The 22,493-nt window shown below is 39.4% G+C and overlaps 1 protein-coding gene and 1 long non-coding RNA gene across 2 annotated transcripts in view; one reads left to right on the forward strand and one right to left on the reverse strand.

Annotated features, from left to right (window-relative positions):
- The first annotated feature begins 1,419 nt into the window (after positions 1-1,419).
- The window catches only part of LOC118581521, a 31,767-nt gene continuing 10,693 nt past the window's right edge, over positions 1,420-22,493 (forward strand). The window contains exons 1-2 of the long non-coding RNA XR_004944711.1: positions 1,420-1,747; positions 15,890-16,083. This is a non-coding gene — a long non-coding RNA (uncharacterized LOC118581521). The remainder of the gene's footprint in view (positions 1,748-15,889; positions 16,084-22,493) is intronic.
- The window catches only part of Aqr (aquarius intron-binding spliceosomal factor), a 79,804-nt gene continuing 58,771 nt past the window's right edge, over positions 1,461-22,493 (reverse strand). Inside the window, exons 25-35 of the mRNA XM_036183707.1 lie at positions 21,921-22,056; positions 20,694-20,903; positions 18,593-18,730; positions 17,732-17,803; positions 16,369-16,556; positions 15,604-15,775; positions 11,629-11,799; positions 9,711-9,796; positions 6,701-6,875; positions 4,745-4,858; positions 1,461-2,591 (exon numbers count right to left, since the gene is read on the reverse strand). Coding sequence (XP_036039600.1) covers positions 2,280-2,591; positions 4,745-4,858; positions 6,701-6,875; positions 9,711-9,796; positions 11,629-11,799; positions 15,604-15,775; positions 16,369-16,556; positions 17,732-17,803; positions 18,593-18,730; positions 20,694-20,903; positions 21,921-22,056 — 1,774 coding nt within the window. The 3' untranslated portion in view covers positions 1,461-2,279. The remainder of the gene's footprint in view (positions 2,592-4,744; positions 4,859-6,700; positions 6,876-9,710; positions 9,797-11,628; positions 11,800-15,603; positions 15,776-16,368; positions 16,557-17,731; positions 17,804-18,592; positions 18,731-20,693; positions 20,904-21,920; positions 22,057-22,493) is intronic.

Below are 22,493 nucleotides of genomic sequence, written 5' to 3' on the forward strand. Positions count from 1 at the left end.
TTTTCCAGGAAACACCATAATACAGCAAAGCTGCTTTCCTTCCTGCATGGCCTGCTATTGTATATTCAAAATGAAAATAATTCCATGAGTGCTGTTCCCCATACATATGCCCACAACACCTGTTTTCAAAGTCTTGCATCAGAGAATTATGTAACCGACTATCTGGCTTGAGCCTTACTCTGATAAAATAGGCCAGGGTTTTTTGCTAGGTATTTCTATCTCTTCATCCTCTCCTCACATCCATCTCCTCTCCTCACCCAACATTTACACAAGTGTTCTGGTGCAGTAGCACACTGTAAGCTGAGAGTGTGGATCCTATATAGCCTGGTAGCTGAGCAAACACTTGTCACTTAAAATATAATTGACTTGACTTTCTGGGTTTGGCTTCTTTATGAGTCAATCATTTCTTTGCACTGCCAGGATCAGAGGGATTTCAGTGTGGTTCTTTTAAAGGTTCCTTGGATACGGTCAAATTTATAGGCACTAGGGGGGAGATGCATATAAAGTTCCCTCAGCAACTCCTAGCAGATCAAGATGGAGAAAAAGAGAACTAGCAGTCAATGCCTGTGTCCCATGTGCACACATGCAGGCTGCCTTCCACTCCTGCCACCATGCCCAGGGTCCTTATCAGAAGAGGTGTCACTTGTCAGAAAACAGTAGTCCCATTCATTGTTAATTCCACCACCACAGCCTCATTCACAAGGACAGCCCAGTAATTTGCGCAGAGAGCCTCTCAAGCCACAAAGTGCATAGTCACCAGGGGACCTGGTTGAAATACAAGTACAAATAAACAGACAGCTGAAACTTTTGTATCTCTAATCAATTTCTGTATACCACCAGTGCTGCTGGCTGGCTGACCACACTTCTGTAACTTGGTCCTAAGACATCTGCCTCCCCACATTTGACCAGGAAAGTTCACATAGAACACAGGGCGGCTGCACTGGGAGGCTTCCTCACTGCACACAGGAGTTTGGTTCTCTCATGCTTACTTCCCAGACTTGGATCCTGCCAACATTCCTGTTCAGCTGAATGATGAACCCTGCTTCTGTCACACTAGCCTCATCTGATGCCACCGTGTTGTGGAGAACCTGCCCTGTGTCTAAGGATCTAATTCCTTAGAGCTAAAGTGGGCCCTACCAATAAACAAGACTCCACTGGACAATCAGGCACGTCCAACTTTTTGACATTGTGCCAAAGTTCATGTTAAGAACAACACAATTGGGCTGGAGAGATGGTTCAGGGATTAAGGGTACTGGTGACCGAGGTTCAATTCCCAGCACCCACATGGAGGCTAACAACCATCTTTAACTCCAGTTCCAGGGAATCTGATATCTTCTTCTGACTTCTACGCATGTGGTACACAGATATACATGCAAGCAAAACACCCAAATACACACAAAATGAAAATAAGTAAATCTTAAAAAGAACTATATAATTTTTTTTTAATTGTAAAACACTTGAAAAGTTTTAAGTCAGTTTATGATTTTGGATTGGGCTGCATGATAGCTGTCTTTAGCTACATGTTGCCCATGGGCCACACATACCTTGGTGACTTTAAATCATTTTCAGGCTTAGAGAAGAAAATATGTGCATGTTCTTGATAGACTACAAAGACCTTTACCTCATGGCTATTTATGTCCTTACAGGAAGGAAAATGGGGGAAAAGGCTACAGGCTTGAGTGCTTGACAGAGTGCGTGGAGAAACAACCTGCTACCCAACTGGGGTCCTGCTCACAGCCGCTAAAGGGTAACTCTAGTATCATATTTGTTCTAGAGGCCTTTACTAAACTTGTGAGGTATGAGTTGGGCTGAGGTTTAGCTGGCAGGATGCTTGTCTAGCACCTACAAGGCCCTGGGTTTAAACCAGCAGGGCATAAAAGAACGTTTAAGAGAATGCAAGCAATCCCGGAACTAGGGAGGCAGGAGCAGGGGATCAGGAGTTCATGGTCTTTAGCCGTACAGGAAGTTCAAGGCTGAGCTACACAAGAACCTGAAAAGAAAAAGGGCAAGTATGCCTTATATATTCCATAGAAAACTATTTTAATGCAAGTATTATCACAGATACATTCAGCAATCAAAATTATTTTCTCTTCTGAATGAACAAATGTAAACTGGAGTTGTTTTTACAAATAAAAAATATACAAAACAAGGAAACCGGCTAATAAAAATAAGGATGGAACATTAGTTGGTGTCATTAAAGTCATATAGCAAGTGTGAAATACAAAAGGTAATTTTGTGCAGACTATAAATGGAATGTCCCGGGAAAGGCTTTGGTTAGGCTATTTGGTTTCTGCAGGGACAGAAGCAGCATCTCCTGGGCTGGCAGCTTCTGCTGCTGCAGAGACAGGCTCGGCTGCAGACGCAGTATCACCCTGGGCAGAGACATCTTCCATCTCACTGGAGGCTGCCTCAGTCTGACTGGAGCACGCAGGCTGAGAGGCTGGGGACTCTTGACTCAAGCTGGCTTCAGATGGACTGGGGATGAGGTTAGCTTGAGCAGCCATGGTTTCTTCTTCTGTTTCCATTTCTGTTTCTTGACTCTGAACTTCCTCCCCTTCTTCCACCATTGCAGGTGGCAGTTGTAAGAAAGTCTAATAAAAAAATACCATATGAATGTGAGTGTCAAGAACACTAGTTTATAAAGCTGAGCAAGCTCTCACATTACATCATTTTCTTAACATACTGCTTCTGCTACAGTTTTTTAAACACTGCTAACCATTTGATACGACAATTTGACACTTTTGAACAATGACCTTGATTCTGCTAATGGTAATGAATCCATTTATGTGTCACATAGAAGTAAAAACCAACATGAAAAGTTATGAGAGTTTTAACCAAAGGAATTTTTGATAATGCTTCTAAGGAAGCACAGTGGTTGGTTAGAATTAACTGTCACATCAACTTGAAGTTCACCTTCACTGAAGGAGTCTATGAGGAAAACCAATTTTTAAGACCAGGACATGGTGGGGAGGAGAGGAAGGGCAGAGCTCAAGCTTTCACCTTGTTCACCTGGGAGAGCAGAACAGCCATCTATGCCTAGCTTTTTCTCAATGCCTTGGCAGTCTGGAGCAAACACCATAGATTCTTTCCTCCTAGATTTTGTTTAGCTAGTCAGAAATCTGAAAACATTTTAAAAGTACCATTCAATAGCAATGGACACTCAGGGCAGAGCTAAGAGATGGAGGTATATAATGTTCATAAAAGAGACAGACTTGAAATTGGTAAGGTACTAATTTTCCCAAATTCACCCTGAATAATTTCTCTCCTGGAGACATTATTTCAATTACAGTGGGCTTTTGTAGGGCTAGAAATTGGCTGGATGAGTCTAGGTAAAATAGGTCATTTTTGAAAAAGAATGGAACTAAAATATTCATTTTGTCTAATTTTAAGATCTGCTTATTCTAAGGTACTGTAATCCGGGTGGCAGGGTGACGGGATGGACGGATATACTGAACAGTGGGATCAAGTGGAATCCGGAAAGAACACTGAGGGAGGCACTCCATTATTTTGGGTTTATTATTATTATTTTGACCAAGGTCAAGTAGTAGCTCAAAAGAGAATAAAATAGTCTACTGAGGAAATGGCAGTAAAATGACAGAATGTCCACATATGGACGTATAAACACAGTACTGCATGGGACCTTGCCGGAAATGAACTCAAAATCCATCCTACCTGTAAACACCACAACCCAAACTGTAACTGGTACACTTTGTCAACTGGGCTAAAGTATGCATTTTTAGGACATACAAGAATGAATTATAATAAGCTAATTTTATGTATTAGATATCAAAATTCAAAACTCCACTAAAAGCTGCTTTAAAAAGAAAAATAAAAAATAAAGGCATGTGTTTGATAAGGAACTTGTAGCTGGAAGAAAAGAAACCTCTGAAAGCTCGTTACAATAATACATGTGATTCATCCTGAAAGAGGATATGTAGGGGGCTAATAACAATACAAAGTGATGCTCAAATGAAGAAAATGAATTCTAAAAGACAACAACCCCCTCCCCCACAAAAATCTTAAGCCATATTGAGCTCATTATATTCCTACTGTCCCTGCTAAAAATAAAAAGGCTTACTGAATCAAGTGTGGGTGAGGATGTAGAGTGACCACACTCACATGCTCCTGGACAGAACAGCAAGTTCTATTTGAAAAACTACTTTCAAAAGCAGGTTGCTACTCTAAAGAGTTAAGCATACATGTAATGGATCAGCCAGCATCTCTCCTTGGAGGTAGAAATTCAATCTTTCACAACAATTACTTTGTATTATCCCACAATGGAAACAACCAAAATGTCTGCCAACAGGTCAAAGGGAGGGACCATTCCTAGTACACAACAACATGAATGGTTTAAAAAAAGCTGAGGAACAGCAGACTGAGAAAGTAGGAGAGCATACTGGCTGCTTGCACTGGTGTGAATATCTGGAAAGCAGAGCGTAGTCTATGCTGGCAGAAATCACACCCCTAGAGAAGGACAGGAAGTGCAAAGTAACACGGGAAAAGTGGGGACAATGGCCATGCTCATTATCTACATTAAGCTGACAATTAGACATGATAAATACAGAATGCATCAAACAGTACATTTTGAGCAAGTTACTTGATGCCAGTTTATATCTATAGAAAGGTATTAAAATATGAATGCTACACGAACAACAATGTCTGACTGTAGACTCTCTATAACAAATTAGTTTTAAGACTCACTCCACAGTTAGAGAAATGAAGTGTCAACCTTGAGCAAACTCACCTGATGATAATGATGGGTAGTCTGTATCAAATGCATGTACATATTGTACACAAAGTTTGCCATCTGGGGCATATTCTTTATTACCTGTATTTCATGAGGTGGTCTTTCTCCATTCTATAAGGAAGCAAAAAGAGAGTGAAGGATCTAGTGAAAAAAACCCAGAACCTATCATTTCTATAAAAGCCTGTTTCTGAATCTATAAATACTACGAAGGTATGGAGGACATGAAATTCCAAAGTCAGAGTCCAAAAAGTACGTCATGAAAATTCAGAAAAATGAAAGACAACAGAGCTGAGAATCATTAAGTTTTAATACAACTTTGGGCTAGTAAGTAAAACCAGAATTTCAGGATGTGAATTAATATCAAAGAATCATTAAGATAAAAACATCATGAATAGAGGAAATAAATTAACAAGGTCTAAAACAGTGATTCTCAACCTTCCTAATGCTGCAACCTTTTAATATACTTCCTCATGTAGTGGTAACCCCCAACCATAAAATCATTTTCATTGCCACTTCATAACTGTAATTTTGCTACTATTATGAATCATAATGTAAATATTTGATATGCGGGGTATCTGATATGTGATCCCAAAGGGTTATGACCCACAGGCTGAGCACCACTGGTCTAAAAGCAACAGTTTTCATTACAGCCTAGAATCCAGAGAGAATCTACAGTTATTTCAGAATGAAAATATTAGAACTACTTTCCTCTTCTTTTCTGAAGTAAAAGACGTGAACATTTATTATTACGATATGTAGCCTGTCAGCCATGGAAGTGATAATCAAATCCCTGTTTTGAAGGTCTGCAGTATCTGTCAGGTTCCACTGAGACACTGTCACAGCGCAGACCCCTTCCCTGCAGCAGCAGCCCGAATGCTAGCTTCTGCAAGTCTACAGTAAGATGAGGCTTCACTTTCGTGAAGCCGTTCTCACAAAGATCACTCTGCACTAACACAGACCTGCCACGCCAAGTCTTATTGTTGCTTACTGTAGGGATCAATGTGGAAATCTGTAACTGTAAAAACAAGTTTTCCAGGAAAAAAGGATCCTACCTTACAGTAGCAAGTACATAATAGTGAGTATAAAGGAGCCAAGTGCAGAAATGCAGGGTGGCTATCAGGGCAGTATTCGGGGCTTTTGTGATGCTACCTCCCTGTCCCCCCCAAACTACCCCTGAACCCTTTCCTCCAATTTTCTCAGAGCAGCTTTTGTTTGTTTTAGAGAAGTGAAAAATAAGTCTACTAAGTATATTTAAGACAATTTTATTTAAAATTTAATGGACCTCTGGTACATTTCATTACATGAAAACCAAAAGACCCCAAGTCTGCAGCACGCTCTAAGAAAATAAAGTAGCAGTAAGAGTATAAGCAGGGATCTGTGCCTTGGTGAGCAAGAATGTAAGCAGGGATGAACTAGCTGCATATACTTCATCCTACAGAGGAAGAGTAGTGGGAGACGGGGAAGGGGACAGGGGACGGTGACGCTGCCTGATGTCCTGCCCCACCACCCCAGAATGCAAGCTTTGTAAGAAGTTAACTAGATTACTCTGGTAAGTGACAACTGATGGTGAGAGGGGGTGTCGTGAGGTGATCAAAACATGAATTCTCAGTCAGACTGTCTGTTTTCAAATTCTGGCTCCTCCACCTACCTGATATTTGACAAACTATTTAACTTCTCTTACCCTCAGCTTCTGTACACGTACAATTAGGATTATAGGAAAGCCTCCTGAGCAGATGTGCTACTGAGATCAGATGAGACAACGAATGTCTGGAGTTAACTCCCAATATGTAATAAGTTTCAGTGTTAGCAGATATTATTTTTATATAATGCAGTTCTCTGGTGTAAGGAGCATTTCATATCAGTGATTGGGTATTTTCACTAAAGTGGTCAACTATTAGAGAACCCGCTGTCGCACTTGGGGCATACTTCTCTACACAGTGACAAAAGGCCTACCTTTCTGGAGGTTGGGAAAGGCTCTGTTGGAATGATATGCAAATGCAGCGGTCGAGCAGTGAGCTGACTGAAAGCAGGAGTCAGCTCAAAACAATTCTGGAATAGGGATACTCTCGCGAAGATATAAAGGCCAAGCCTGGCTCTTGACATGGCTACCACCAAGCGACGGACATCCCTTTAGGAAACAAAATAATTAGCATAGTTTGAAATTAATAATGTGTGTATGCATCCCCCTTTTCCTTGTTTTACACAATCCACTAGATAGTCTCAGTATAAGTTATTGCAATAAAAACCTTAAGGACTTAATAGGCATAAAGGAAATCAATGCATGTGATCAGTAAACCCAGTAAGCAAATGCTTCATTGATAACATCTTGCTAATGTGTGTATGCACATATGAGAGACACAAGAACCAATGTACTGGTTTAAAAGATCCAAGTAGCCCTACCAGAATCCTAGAGGAGTCAGGTGACAGTCACCAATTACTGCATCACTATCACTATGACAACCACCTTCTTTCACTTTTCTGCCTATCAAATTCCCAGGCTCTATCAAGATAAAAATTTCCTTCCTAGAAAATTTGCCAGTTTTACCTTAGAGTAGTAATTCTTTTTGTTTCTCTTCACATTCCTAACGTAGAGTTACTCAGAGATCTCAACACTGGTAAGTGCTAGAACTCCTTAGTAGGCGTTCTTTCACAGAAATAGAAAGGAAAATGTGAGCGGTGTTGTCTATGACAAAATGGGGTGTTGGAGGAAGGAAGCAGCTTAAACTGCTTTTGAGGAACCACTCCACTGCTGTGCTTGGTTCCCTTGTCACACCCAGGAGGCTCTACTCTTGGTACTCACGAACACACTGTCCAGGAACCACTCTACTGCTGTGCTCGGTTCCCTTGTCACACCCGAGGCTCTACTCTTGATACACACGAACACACTGTCCAGGAATCACTCTACTGCTGTGCTCGGTTTCCTTGTCACACCCAGGAGGCTCTACTCTTGATACACACGAACACACTGTCCAGGAATCACTCCACTGCTGTGCTCGGTTTCCTTGTCACACCCAGGAGGCTCTACTCTTGATACACACGAACACACTGTCCAGGAATCACTCCACTGCTGTGCTCGGTTTCCTTGTCACACCCGGGAGGCTCTACTCTTGATACACACGAACACACTGTCCAGGAATCACTCTACTGCTGTGCTCGGTTCCCTTGTCACACCCGGGAGGCTCTACTCTTGATACACACAAATACACTGTCCAGGAATCACTCTACTGCTGTGCTCGGTTTCCTTGTCACACCCAGGAGGCTCTACTCTTGATACACACGAACACACTGTCCAGGAATCACTCCTGCGTGACTCGTTTCCTGTGCTCACCCCAGGAGGTTCTACTCTTGATCACACGAACACAGCTGCAGGACCACTCTACTGCGTGCTCGGTTCCTTGACACCAGGAGCTCACCTTGCACACGCAGGTACTCTACAGCTGCTCGGTTTCCAGCAGGAATCACTCTACACAGACCATGCTGTCCAGGAACCACTCTACTGCTGTGCTCGGTTCCCTTGTCACACCCAGGAGGCTCTACTCTTGATACTCACGAACACACTGTCCAGGTCTTTCTGTGAGAATGTTTACTGCAGTCTTTGGTAATGTAGTGGCTAAGAGGCTTTTATAAGTGTCATCTCCACAGCACATGAGAATGGAATTGAAATTTGGGGCATATTCAAGCAAAAGACTCTTCCCAGTTATTTGAATGTGTTCCATACTGGTCCCCAAACTCCTCAAGGGTAGACATCATGAAAGCTAAACTTATTCCTATGTATCCAGAAGCTAGCACACTGCCAAATAACAGATGGATAAAGGTGTTTTTAATCAGAAAACCTGGAGATGTGTGGCAACACTAAGACCACCTTCTTTTTAAGTCCTCCATTCAAAATCATTTTTAGTTTTCAGAAAATTAGGCAGAGATCCCTACGGAATTCAAGTTACTGAATTTTTTAAAAATGGTTTATTTTTATTGTACATGTATAGGTGTTTTGTCTGCATGTATCTAAGGGCTGGACAGGCACCCACAGAAGAAGAGGACACAGCACTTACATAGTCACACTTGAAGCTAAGAGGTCTTAGGTCAACGAAGATGGCCATTCAGACAGTAGTTATGTCAGTTAGGGAAAAAACTGTTTTCAGAAAAGACTATGCTCGATACTTCAATAATAAAAAAAAAGCTAACTTTAATGCTATCACTTTGTACCAGTTTCTTAAAACATTGTCTTTGCTTACTCTTCTATAAAGATTAGCAGCCTAATAGACTCTGACCTAAGACTAAAAGAGATCTGGACTTAATGACAATTTATAAGAGCTTGGAGAACTTTCTCTTTATACTCATCGATAAATTAAGACAATGAACTCTAGCTCTCCTGAGTTTTGCTAGTAAGTCACATGAAATGAAGATTTATATAAAACCAAATGGCTGCTTTGTAATAAGAAGATATTACTCCCATAAATCTCTAATACATAAATACATCACAAAATGATAAAAACAGGTTATTGTTTGTTTGGATCATTCTTAATCCTGGGAGAACAAATGGCTCCTTTATCCTCTCAGAAGCTGAAAGATGGTATGGAGAGAAAAACCAGAAAAAGCCTTATGCACTGAAAAAAAAAAAAAAAAAGCTCCTGAAGAGGCTCCCTTCACCTTAGCTTCTTTGGTTCCTGATGCTGTTCCTAACAGATCCAAGACTATTAAGACCCTATGGTAAGAATTCTCTGCATACAAATGGATGATGAAGAAGGGACAATTGCTACGTCGTTATGAGGTCAACATTCAGCAGTAACAGCACTGATAAACTACATAAGGGGCCTGATGCTACTCTGACAGAAAATCCCACAAGCTGCCATAATGATTAATTATAGCAATTAATTGAGCAAATTTAGAACTATTTTGTCACTGAAGGTCGGCACTGAAACAGACTGTACCCTTGGGTAAGAGTTTAGAGTTTGAACCCACGCACCTCAGATGGCCCACAGCCCTGGTCCGCACCAGAGAAAGGAGGATGTAATCATTCTGTTGCCCTTGGAATCTATCCACAGTTGTCACCTAGGAAGAAAAGGTGAGGAGTATGGCGTCTTTTCAAAAGTACAGCAAGGCATTATCTACACAAAATGCTAGAAACGAGCAGCTTACCTTTAAGTTATCTCAGAAGACACCTAATCATATCAGTTCTCACTTGGAATTTCAAGAACAAGTCAGTGAGTGCCTCTAAAGCATGGTAGGCACCCTGGACCACGTCTTCCCATTACTCACACGCTTGTCTGCAGCACTTGTCTACTATGGCTAACAGCTAAATAACTGTTCTTGGAATCTACAGCCTTCCACCATTAGACTGCCAAGCTTCAGAAGGCAGGCTATGTTCAGCTTTCTAAGCGTCATCCCAAATACTCAAAAAATATAGCTAAGTATACTCACTTATTATTCAATGTGTGTCCCTAGTATTTGTTCATGGCATTCTTGTCAAAGTGGAAAAAAAAAAACCTCTCCAGATTTTTTATTTTTATGCAGTTGGAAAACACACATATGAATAGGGAGGGGTTCATCAAGATTCTAGCCACCAACTCTAACTCTTAGGCCTTCATCCCTGCTCTATGAATTCAACAAAGCTTACTGAATCCCTACATGAATCACCATTCGTGTTCCTTCTGATTTCAGGAAGTCTATAAGACACTTCTTTCGGAGTGGATTTCACAGAGGTACAAATTATGTACAATGAGTTTTGACAACATATTCTCCCACATAGCCACCACCACCACCATCATAATGCCCACCACCTTGGGCCCCACTGTAAACAAGTAGGCAACTTCCCAGCTCCAGGCAGTCTCTGATCTACTTCCCCTTCCCTTTTTTTTTTTCTGCCAGCTCTGAATAAGCACAAGAACGGAATTATGAAATCTTACACCCAGTTTGTCAGTAGCATGAGGCTTCTGTAGCTGCTCTGTGTTGTACCTAAGATGCTCACTCTGTCCTGCTGCTGGGCAGCCAGGCTCCCATTAATGAATGTGCTTGTTGATGGACATCAGAGTTGCTTTAACTCTGGGGATATTTAGAATAAAGCTACACTGGATATTCAATTTTTTTCTTTGTGGACATGTTTTCATTGCAGAAAGGGAACTGCAGAGCTATGCTAAGTGTATCCTTAATTCGTTAAACTGTCAAAGTACTTTCCAAAGTTTCTGAATCAATTTATACACTCATCAACAATGTCCTAGTCCCCAAGTTCCAGCTGCTCCATCCATCGCCTCACACTATCAGCTTCTATAGTTTCAACCATTCTGTTGATGTGTACAAGTACCATATTGTATTTTTAAAAATTTAATTTAATTTTATTCAGACTCATGCAGCCCAAGCTACAAATCTGATATATAACTGGGGATGGCCTTGAAGTTCTGATCCTCTTGCCTCTACCTCAACAGTTGGGATTACAGTCATGTACCACACACAGTGCTGAGTTTACGTGATGCTGAGGATGGAAGCCAGGGCTTCATGAATGCTATGCAAGCACTCTACAGACTGAACTGCATTCTCTGCTCCCTTACCATGTTTTCATTTATATCTTCCTGACAGTTAATGATGGTAAGGACAACTAATTATGGGCAGGGATGCTTTAGTGGCTATTTGGAGGTCTTGTATGAAATATGTCCTGTTCACTTGTCCATTTTATACTAGCCTGTCTTATTTAAAATGACTTTTATTAAAATTGACATTTTGAAGCAAGTCTTCTCATGTGTAGACATTATACATGGAAATTCTGTTGCCATCCTGACCTTCTAGAAAACTTGTCTGTGAGACAAAGTGGAGTAATATAAACAACTTATAATAAATTCAAAGCTTGCCAAAAAGATGAGTGTGAAAACATATTACATTCATAAAACTACCTTGTTTGGCCTTCCAATCAATGGATTATTTCCACATCGTCTATTGATGATGTCCCGAATCAGGTGCTTTTGTCCATTGTATGTTGTTAGAATACTGATCTTGTCTGCAGGGTAACCAAGCAAGCACATGTACATGAAGAGTGCTACTACATACTCTGCTTCTCCAAGGTTCTGTAATGCAAGCACAGTCATCACATTGTACATTAATTCCTTTGTTTCTACTTTTTAAGAGCTTCAAAAGAGGCTTACCTTATTGATCACCTACTTATTTTGAGCATATCTTAAGCGAAAAGTTAATAACCTAGATAGATAAGTAAATATTTTTGAGAAGTTGAAGGGTAGCCTAATTCTAGGTTAATATTGGTAAAACCCCGATGTCTGTAATTTATTTGTAACACAGGACATATAGGTTAGTATTCCTGATGCCACAATAATCACGATATATAGTATGTTCAACGTACTCATATAAGTGCAGTTGTAAAAACAAATATTAGCATAAAGGGGGAAATTAGCCAATGAGCCCATACAATGTCTGGTCTAACTGGATGTACATGTGGCAGTATTACAACTGACTGCTCTGTGCACAGCACTTTCCTAGCCCCTCCCACTTGCTGATGTTTCCTGTGAGTTTGTTTCCACTGTCTTGCCACCTGAACTGGACTCATCTAGGTGAGAACATGCGCTCTCACCTGGCAGTCTGGCTTCAGTTGGAAATTCTGGTTAAAGATGGGTGATATGGAGCTCAAAAGCAAGGGCTTTACTGTACCTCTGAGTGAGAAATCTGACCCAGAGCTATTTCATCCAGTTCAGCAGAGACCACGTTCAAGTGTCAGATGAGAAAGTGAAACAAGAACACAAGCACATCATGGAAAGCAAACACAAAGATGAGATAAAAGCTAGATTCCAGGCAAAGGCAAGAGGAAAATTACTGGATGAACTTCAGAGACACCATTTATATCCAGGTTCCTGGTGACAGACAGTCTCAATTATCTCTTTCATTTAAATTCTCTAGTTCTTTGGAAGACAGGAGACAAAAGAAGCCACATGACTCTGTAAATCTCCATTTTCTATACTGGTAGCAAAACACATTTATCTAAGGATCAGCTCCAATGTAGATAAAAGAACAAACCAGGGTCCAAGGAAATGACCTTATGTAATAAATTCTAAGGCTGAATAAAATCCAGTTTTGATTCAGGTATTTTTGGCTAGATTAGTACCCTGAGCTCTCAGTAAATAGAAGCCAATTCTTTATTTATTCGAACAGTGAAGACCACTTGGTTCAGTGCTCTGTTTGGATCAGATATGAAGCTCAACAGAAAAACAAGTATATTTGATGAACATTTTAGAAGCTGGGCCACATAAGTCAAGGCTGCTTCAACTTAGGGACTTTTATTCATTTTTCCACTTATTCTCTCAGATGCTAATTTTTAAAAAATGTATTGTTTATATGCTCATCGATCATATTTGGGGGGGGATAAAGTTTTTAATACTTCAGAAATACATTTAACTAATGGCAATCATCATTTGAGAATACCCTTATTTCTTGATACACTGAAAACTCACACAGAGACAGAATTAACAAGTAAGGAAACAGATGAGTACCTTGGATAACGTTTTAGACCGATACCAATTGGTAGCTCAGGCAAGGACTTGGAACCACTTTGCAATAAAGCTATTAGGAGACACCAATCTGTAGATGTAACTGTCTTGTTAAATAAGAAACACAGAACCAATTGCAGAGTTAAAAGCCATGAATCAGAGCAAGAGCGGAAAACCTTACCCTTCACTGCTTCTGCTGTCCTTCCTCTTTTTAAAGGGAAACGGGAGCGGGGAATCGAACCTGAAAGCCCAGACACTGTATCCTAATACGCTGCCTCAAGGCTATGGTCAGCCTTGTATACATCCTAGTTCACAAATGAGTCTGTCAGATACGCTAAGCCTATAGGCTGAAGATGATGCCCCAACACTTCAGAGAAACCTTAGATGACTGTCTAGGCAGCTGGCTGTTTCTGTCAACTCACATTTTTTTTTTGGAAGCTGCTTGCATGCACTTCCTGTTTTTATTTTTTATTAGGTAGTATTATTTCCTTCTTGGGTCTCTGAGGGAGTTGAAGATCAGTTAGTTATGGTTACAATTATCTTTGTTAAGGATTTCAGAAAAACTAAGAGCTATAAGTGTATGAATTTGAAAGACGTTATAAGACAGTCCCGTTAGTAATATTAAGTTAGGATAGAAAGTGAATCAGGTACATTTTGGACTTACCAAAATAGGATAGATAATGGAATTATTTTCTCTGAATTTGTCAAATGCAAATGAACTAGACATTGTTTAGGTATTTATTGTTTGTATATATGGTATATATAGTTATTGTACTTTTGTATATAGTTTTTCTTATATTAGTTATAACTTTTTTCCTTTTTTTCTTTTTATTAAAATAGAAAAGGGGAAATATAGTGATATTTTATTTGTATTGAAATGTGATTTTATTTGTATGTTAATAAAGTTGCCTTGAGGTCAGAGCAAGCCAGAGCAGAAACTGGGTGGTAGTGGTGCACGCCTTTAATCCCAGCACTTGGGAGGCAGAGCTAGGCAGATCTCTGTGTGTTCAAGGACACAGCCAGCATGACAGACACACGCTTTTAATCTCAATACCAACCATAGAAGACCTGGAGGTCTGTACAAACAGGCAGTGACGAGGAGGTCATGTGGCTGGGTTTACAACCAATGAGAAAACAGAACAGAAAGTCTATAAATAGACAGGACACACAGCAGTAGGTTTCTTGCGGAGAGGAAGGACAGCAGAAGCAGTGAAGGTAAGGTTTTCCGCTCTTGCTCTGATCTCGTGGCTTTTAACTCTGCAATTGGTTCTGTGTTTCTTATTTAACAAGATAGTTACATCTACACCAATCAGCTCCTGAACTCCTTCAAAGGTAGATAGATATCAGGAAACATGTTTCTATTTTGAATATGGCTCTAAATGTGTTATCATTTAAAGGTCACATTTATTCCTAAGCTTTAAGTATATGAGAGAGTGACTTTAGTATTTCTTATGTGTAGAAAAGGAAAAATCTAATCTGATAACTGTTTAAATTATTTATTTCCAAACTAATTTGTAGTGAAAAAATTTCAGTATATTAAGTCTTTATAAACTCATCCAACTTCTTGTTAAGAATTACCTAGAGCAAGAACAGTATTTTTAATACATATAACAATTTATGCACCACATTATTTTCCTACTAGAATTTCAAAATCAAGTACTGTCTGACTTAGTGATTTATTACTGTTAGGTATTTACTCATTTATTTCTAGGTAAAGTGTTTCTCTTCATTGCATTTTCTGCTAGTGTAATATTTTTAATTTATTTTTAAAGGCTTATTTTTATTTTATGTATGTATTTTGCTTGCATGCATTCTCTCTCTCTCTCTCTCTCTCTCTCTCTCTCTCTCTCTCTGTGTGCATCTACCCATACATGCCAGAAGAAGGCACCTAACCCCTGGAACTGGAGTTATGGACCACTGTTAACCTGCCCTATGGATGCTGGGAAGCAAAACTTGGTCCTCTCCAAGATCAGCAAGTTCTCCTAACTGCTAAGCCATCTCTCCAGTTCCCAGAGTATTTTTTTTTTAAAGCAACTGAGTTCTCTATACAAATTTTAGTCAGAATTTTCAATATATTGTTTTAATTTACATATTTATTCTTTTTCTCAAATCAATTATTAAGATTTTTGATTTGTTAACAAGGAGGCCCTTTCTTAAGACATCACTATATACTTGTCAATATTTAGTATTTTCTACTGAGTTTTCAGTTCTTGGTATATCAGTGATCCATCGGAAACTGACTGCCTTTGTGTGGTGAGGTGAGGCTGCAAGCTTTCTTTTCTCAGTAGCTGGACACATGCTGCAGTACTGCTGAACCCCACAGGACCCGAGCCAGGCAAGGGCAAGATAAACCCAGTGCCACGCTGTGTTTGTTACCTGATAGAAGTAGGGGTTAGGTTCCGATTCTCCCACTCCCTGGAAGTCCTGCACGTTGATGAGCTGGAAGTCATAGAGCAGGCCAGCGTTGGCTGTGCTGAACTCCGGCAGAAGCTGCACATGGGGCAAGTTGCCTAGGTTCTTGTAGCGCCAGTTGTAGAGGTTACACAAGCTGTCCCAAGACAGAGCCCCAAACACCAAAGATCAGCAAGGTGGGACCCTCCAGGACACAAAGGACATTTTAAGGAACCACAATTTTTAGTTGCCACGTTTGCTCATCTTTTAGGAACAATATTTTGGCAACTTTAGGCTACTTGTTCCAAGTAAGCAGGAGTCAAGGGAATGAAGGTGTTACAAAAATGACCGCTCTCCTGTGCTCCTGTGCAAACACCGTTGCTGTGTCATAAACTACAAAGCCTGGAAGGCCTGGATGTGGGGACACAGGGAGGACCTGTGAGGTGGCTGGCACTCCTTATGAAGGTAAGAAGCAGTGTTTTACTCTTGTTTACTTTTGCTTTAGATTTGATAATCACGGTAAGGCCATGCATTTGGAGACAGGATGGAATGAAGCCTTTCTGTCCTTAGTATCAATTAAATGAACAAAACAACTCATTTGGCCAACACATACCTTATATACTCTTATATGAGGCAATAAACATGGTTTCAGATTTGTACGGGGCAGGTTCCTAGATCTTAGAGGAGGCTAAACTTTATGTAAAAGGTGTTTCAGGGAACCTATATCCTTAACTAGAAGTGAATCTTCACCTTGCCCTGGCTCTCCCTTGAGCATCGAGGTCCACAGTAGGAACCCCAACCCGGACAAAGCGAGTGAAAAGAGATTGCTCCATATTTGAATACTTCTGAAAGGCCATGTTCTTAATGACTGGAGGTAACTGGTGGTGATCACCAATCATAATCCATCGTTTCAATCGGCTGAATCCATCTTGAGGATTCTAGAAATGAAAATTGAAGAAATACCAAAGTACTGTAATTAGTACATCACTGACAGGTTTCTAGCTTACCAAACACAAGACTTGTTCATTAGATGACTTCATTAATTTACAAATTCTCAAGCTCCACCAGCTCCATAAAGGAGCTCAGCAAATTCACAAGATGAATTAGCTGGCAAGAAGCAAGGGTGACTGGTGCTCTTGATGGACAGTAAGCAAGAGTGAAGGTCTGAGAAGGTCTTCAACAGGGTAACGAGAAGACATCTTGAAGGTTAAGGGCAGCGTTAAGCAAAACAGAAATAAGGAGAAACATTCCCAGAACCAGAAGTGGAAAGACGTCAAAGTGAATACCAAGTGTCAAAAGTATACCAAGAAGTTTTGAGAACATTAAGAGTAAAAACCATGTTACTAATAGCCACGTATACTACTAACTTCAATTTCTTACTCGACATGTCCCCCTGTTCCTGGAAATATGTCCTGCATTGGATATAATAAACATTTATATGATAGCTTACAAAAGCAATTTTGATAACTAAATTTCTGTAAATTAAATGGTCTCTATAGTCTTATGCTGGTAATTACACATTTTGTTTTAACACTTCAATAATAAAGAATATCGTATAACAAGAAACATTCTTAAAATAACACTACTTGGTTTTAAATTTAGGCATACAATTAAGAAAAACAATGTATCCAGAAAATACCAGAAACAACCGTAGAAACAATTCTAACAAAAGAAAAGACAAGTAACTAATCTCCCCTCCAAATTACATAATAATATAATTTTCTTGATTAAAATTCATCTTTTAAAAACTATGTTGTTACACATACAGACACCATGGATATTTTTTATTTGTATTGGTTTTTTGACTGTCTTGGAATTCACTATGTAGACCAGGTGGGCCTCCAACTCAGAAATCTGTCTTGCTTCTACCTCCCAAGTGCTGGGGTTAAAGGTGTGAGCCACCATGCCTGGCTTACACCATGCATTTTAAAAGTCTCTCAAAGGGAATAAAAAGCCAGGAGTAGATTAAAGGGAGAGTTTACAGGATGGAATTGGAACAACAAATAAAGTGAAATCAGGGAGAGCATGGAACCCTGACAATCAGCATCCTAAGTACAGCTTTCCAATGCCCGTGAATTCCTAAAAAAATCTGTCTTGGATCTTTATTTCTTACCTGTAGAAGAAGAGGTATAAAGGTTTCTATCTCCAGAATCTGAGCAGCCTCTTCCATTAAAATGTTGTCATACTGAAAAAGGAAATCTTGTCAAATGGTAGCCGAAAATCCAAACAGTTACCACCGTAAGCCTAACAATGGTCAAACAGCCTTAGTAATTTCATATTAAAACAGCAATGTATAAATTATGCAATCAAGTTCATAGCCTGACTATTCTTCAGTTGTCCTGAACCTCAGAGGGTGAAGGCTTGCACACCCGTACTCCAGTGAAAGCTTTGGTTAGTACTGCTATCAGTGACAAAACTGAAAATTCAAATTTATTACTCAGTTGTTCTGTTCTACTTTAACTGCATCATAAACACCACATCCTCTCATATTTATCACACAGTAAGTTATTTTAATATCCTATCTGACAGTATAAACAAAATCATCCTACTCTGAACAGACAATGGGGACTGGATGCACGTTTACTATGTGAATAATGTTTGTAGATGAATGTCTCCAGTGAAAAGGATTTTGAAATACTACTTCCATAGCTTTCAAATATGTTTAAATATATATTCTTTTAAAATAAGTGATACTCAGTAAAACTGAAAACTTAACTATAATAACTTGGTTAGACAGTCAAATGATTGATGCTAATTGGTAGACAAATTACTCAAAAATTAAGTTCGATTTAGCTTCATTAATCATATAAATGTTATATTACTACATACTTTTAAAAAAGGGCTTTAAAACAATACAAATGAGACCTTTCATAGTGAACGAACCCCCAAAGAAAGACTCCAAGATCATCACAAAAAGAAAAGAGTGAGGGAACCAAGACCCAATGAGAAGATGAGCTAGGATGGAAGTCTTTACCTTGAAACCCAGTTTCACCAAGTCATGTCGTTTCAAGGCAGCATGAGTACAGGTCATAGCAATGATTTTGGCTTCCTTCACCAAAAGGTATTTAGATCTGTCCAGTCCACTGCGAAGCAGTTCTGAAGCTCTGAACTCCTATGGATTGAGCACCAGCAAGAGACAATTTTAGGACAATAGTTCATGTGTACACAACTACAACCCACCTAATCAGACAGTTCTTGAGATGTTACTAATATAATACATAAATATATTATAAAACAAGCCTAATAAACCAAAATAAAATAGTAAACCTAATGAGTTATAATTCCTTTTGTTATTTGGACGCTGTTTGAGTTCAAGTAAGAATTGATATTCAAGCGATAATTTGGACCTTTTTGCATATAAACTATTTACATTATGAAAAAGGGCACTGGTAAAATATTAATGGCCATTGTACCTGTATTATTCTAAGTCCCTCTACAAAAAGAAAAACTATCTCATATATTCCTATCGACTAGCAAACAGCTGGCTACACAAATGACAAAAGACTAAGCAGCCAGCCAGGGGGTGAATTAACCTAGAGACTGGCAGCAGCAAGGCAGTCACCATTACTCCTGGCTTAGAAGGGTAAAAGGAGAAGCGGTGTTGTCAGAACCCAGAGCCTTGGGCTGCCCCACCAGCTGGAACTGTCGTGGGCCAGTCTAACAGAAACTGGAGTAAAAGGAGGTCAGACCCAAGCACAGGGAGCTGAGGTCAGCAACTCTGGACTGTCACTTCCCAACTCCTACCACCACCTCTCTCAGGATATGGCTGAATATAGCTGAAAGGCAGCTGACATAGAACGCAGGGCCATTCAATCTGCAACGATCAGTCTGAGGCTCAGCTGTGGCAGAGGATGGACAGGTACACAGGACCAGGTTTCAACAGACTTCAACATCACACACATCTACTTCAATTTTTAAAATAGTTTGACAAATAATCTAAGCATTACTGATTCAGGTGAGGTGCTCTGAACACCCTTCACTACACTCCCTCAAGAAGGCAGCTGCTACTATGTATTGAATATATTTTTATCCTATGATGTTGTGTTTATGTAACAGCAATGTAAATTTTCAGGTGTAAATTGTTATTACCCTATATCTCCATCTACCTACTCATAAGTATCAATATTTACTAAATAGCAACTATGGGTCAGATATTAGGAAACGGGGTGGAAGCATCTTTAGAAGATAGAAGACACCAAGTCCCTCTTCTTTGTACTTGAGTGACACCTTCTAGATGTTCTTACTAAGGAAACAAGCTTGAAGATGACTGCTTAAAAGACCACTGCAAAGAGGGTTTGCCATAGGGCTCCCAAAAAGGGATACAGCTGGCTCCCAGGTCTCAGTCTTCTGTCTCCTGTGTGTAATGATGGTCCTTACTTCACTTTAACATCAGGATGAGGCATCCGGGCTAATACAGGAACTTTACTTTGTGTCTGCTGATCAAGAGGCACAAGGAACTAATAAATGGTGTGTCTCAAGTTCCCATTTGAAGAACTACTACTGTTAAGTTTCCTGATGGAGGGCTGTGGTATCAGTAGCTCAACTGGCAGAGTGCTTGCCAACTGTGTACAAAGCCTGTTCGCTGTATGAATTAGGTGTAGTGGTGCACATCTGCAATTGAAGAGATAGAGGAGAATCAGAAACTTAAGGTAATCTTCAGCTACATAGTGAATTTGAGATGAAAAAGAAAAGTAAATTCTAATGGGAACACTACTTTCTTAAATACTAGTCGAATAAAAGGGACATAACTCATTTAACTCTTGCTTATTTCTTAACTAAAACTCTACCTGGCTCGGTGTGACAGTGCATGTCAGGACTTGGAAGGCAGAGGCAGGAAAATTTCTGTGAGTTTAGGCTAACTTGGGTATATTTATGTAGAAAGTTCCATGCCAGCCAGGGCCTACATAGCAGTCTCTCTCTCTCTCTCACACACACACATACACACAGTAAATATTTAAGAAACTTTTTCTTAAACTAACAATTTGATTTGCAATATCTGACTATTTAGTTTACCTCATTAAAGAGATAAACCACAAACTTTTTCAAGAGCATTAAAACAAGTTGAGAAGCCTTACTTCAAGCTGAGTGAAAATTTTCTTAATATGCCTGAAACACCCTTCAGCAACTTCCATGTCTTCTTCATAAGATCTGCCTTTAAAGATGGGCTGTGGAGCGTTGGCAAAGTACTCATGGAACGGGAAGAATGTGGCGACTTCTGCAGCATCTGGTGAGCTGCTCCCTGTGTTTTTAACTTTGCTGATGTATTCTTCCCAACGTGACATCACCTGGAAGAGAAACCCAAGGTGTACTCTGCTGGCTAGACTGTGCACTCAGTAAGAAAATGGATCTAGTGAGAACTGACTCAACAGTCTGAACCTAAAGCAGACTCCTTTGCAAGACAGTGTGTATGTCTTGTTTGTCTCACAAAGCCTGTAAAATCTCATTTTGAATACACTCAAGTGTTCTGTGCAGCCACTGGTGAGATTAAGACCATTCTCTCATATTTATAAAAAATTTCAATGTTATAACATTGCTAAAATATACAAACAGCATACTACAATGAAAACAAGTAACATAAAACTGGCACTATTTGATTATGTCTTAATTCACTTGGAATTGTTAGTAATGGAAATGACTTACCGTTTATTCATTTATGTGGTTTCCTATTTCTCAATGGTTTTCCTGCTCAGAAAATTAATCTTAACAAAATCACAGTCTTAAATTGGAATCAATTAGTCTAAGAGATACTTTATTTCTGGGTATTATAAAGAACAATATGCTTTCCCTTGCTAGCTAATAAAAGACATAATTATTATGTCTTTTATACTTTGCTATGAATTGGGTAGGTAGAATATTTAGTTACATTATTTAGTGAGGTAGAGAGAAAATGAGAATAGCAAAAAGAGAGGGAAAATGAGTTCAAATGTAGCAATATCAGCTTTAATTCAGAGTTGTTTATAAACAAAACTGAACCATAAACTATGAAAACACAGGCCCTGGGAGATGGCTCAGGGTAAAAGTGCTTGTTACCAAGCCTACAATCTCTGGAGTCCACCATGTGAGAGGAGAGAACCAACTCCACAAAAATGTCCTCTGCACACACAAAATAAACAAGCAAATGATAAAAAATAAAAATAAAAATGAAGTAATAGTAAAAACACAGAGTGTTCCTAATAGTTTTGGAAATGCCATATATTTTACAGTACTAAAACAACAACAATAGCATTTCAAAAGAAGTCTCTAGAACTCAGAGCACTTTCTACTTTAGACAATAACTATGAAGTCCAGTCTTTAGGTCCTACCTGGTATAAGAAGAAATAGCCTGCAGTTTCACAGGTATATGAAGCATCTCCTGGAACCCCCAGACTCTTCTGTAATCGTTTGACTTCTTCTAAAAGCTCTATCCTTCGAGCCAGGACATAATTAACTCTTCCATACCTAGAATTATCAGACAGGTAAGAAGGCAAAACTGTAATGAAGGCTGATGAAATCTGTCAATAGAATTCAAGAGACCATTACAGAAACTACAAATGATCAGAGAGAAAGAAAAAAACGAAAGTTCAATTTAACTTATATTTAATTATGAATGGTGGATAAATTAAACTATGAGTGGTTTATCTTGTTCCACACCAGAAGGGAGATATTTACAATATAACCAAAGGTCCAGTACTTCTATGCAAACATGTTAACAGTCTGAGTGGAGAAACAAATCAATCAAGCAAGCGATCATTTTTTTGTACCTCTACAAAACTTCCACATGTTATAGTGCATTCTGGAACAGACCAAAAGGCTAGGGCAGAGTGGGCAGACTGGGGACTTTGAACAGCTCAACTATCCTAAAAGCAGAATGCTTCAGAGACTTTGAAAAGTAATTT

This window comes from Onychomys torridus, chromosome 4 (genome assembly GCF_903995425.1).
Source record: "Onychomys torridus chromosome 4, mOncTor1.1, whole genome shotgun sequence".
Classification (NCBI taxonomy): domain Eukaryota; kingdom Metazoa; phylum Chordata; class Mammalia; order Rodentia; family Cricetidae; genus Onychomys; species Onychomys torridus.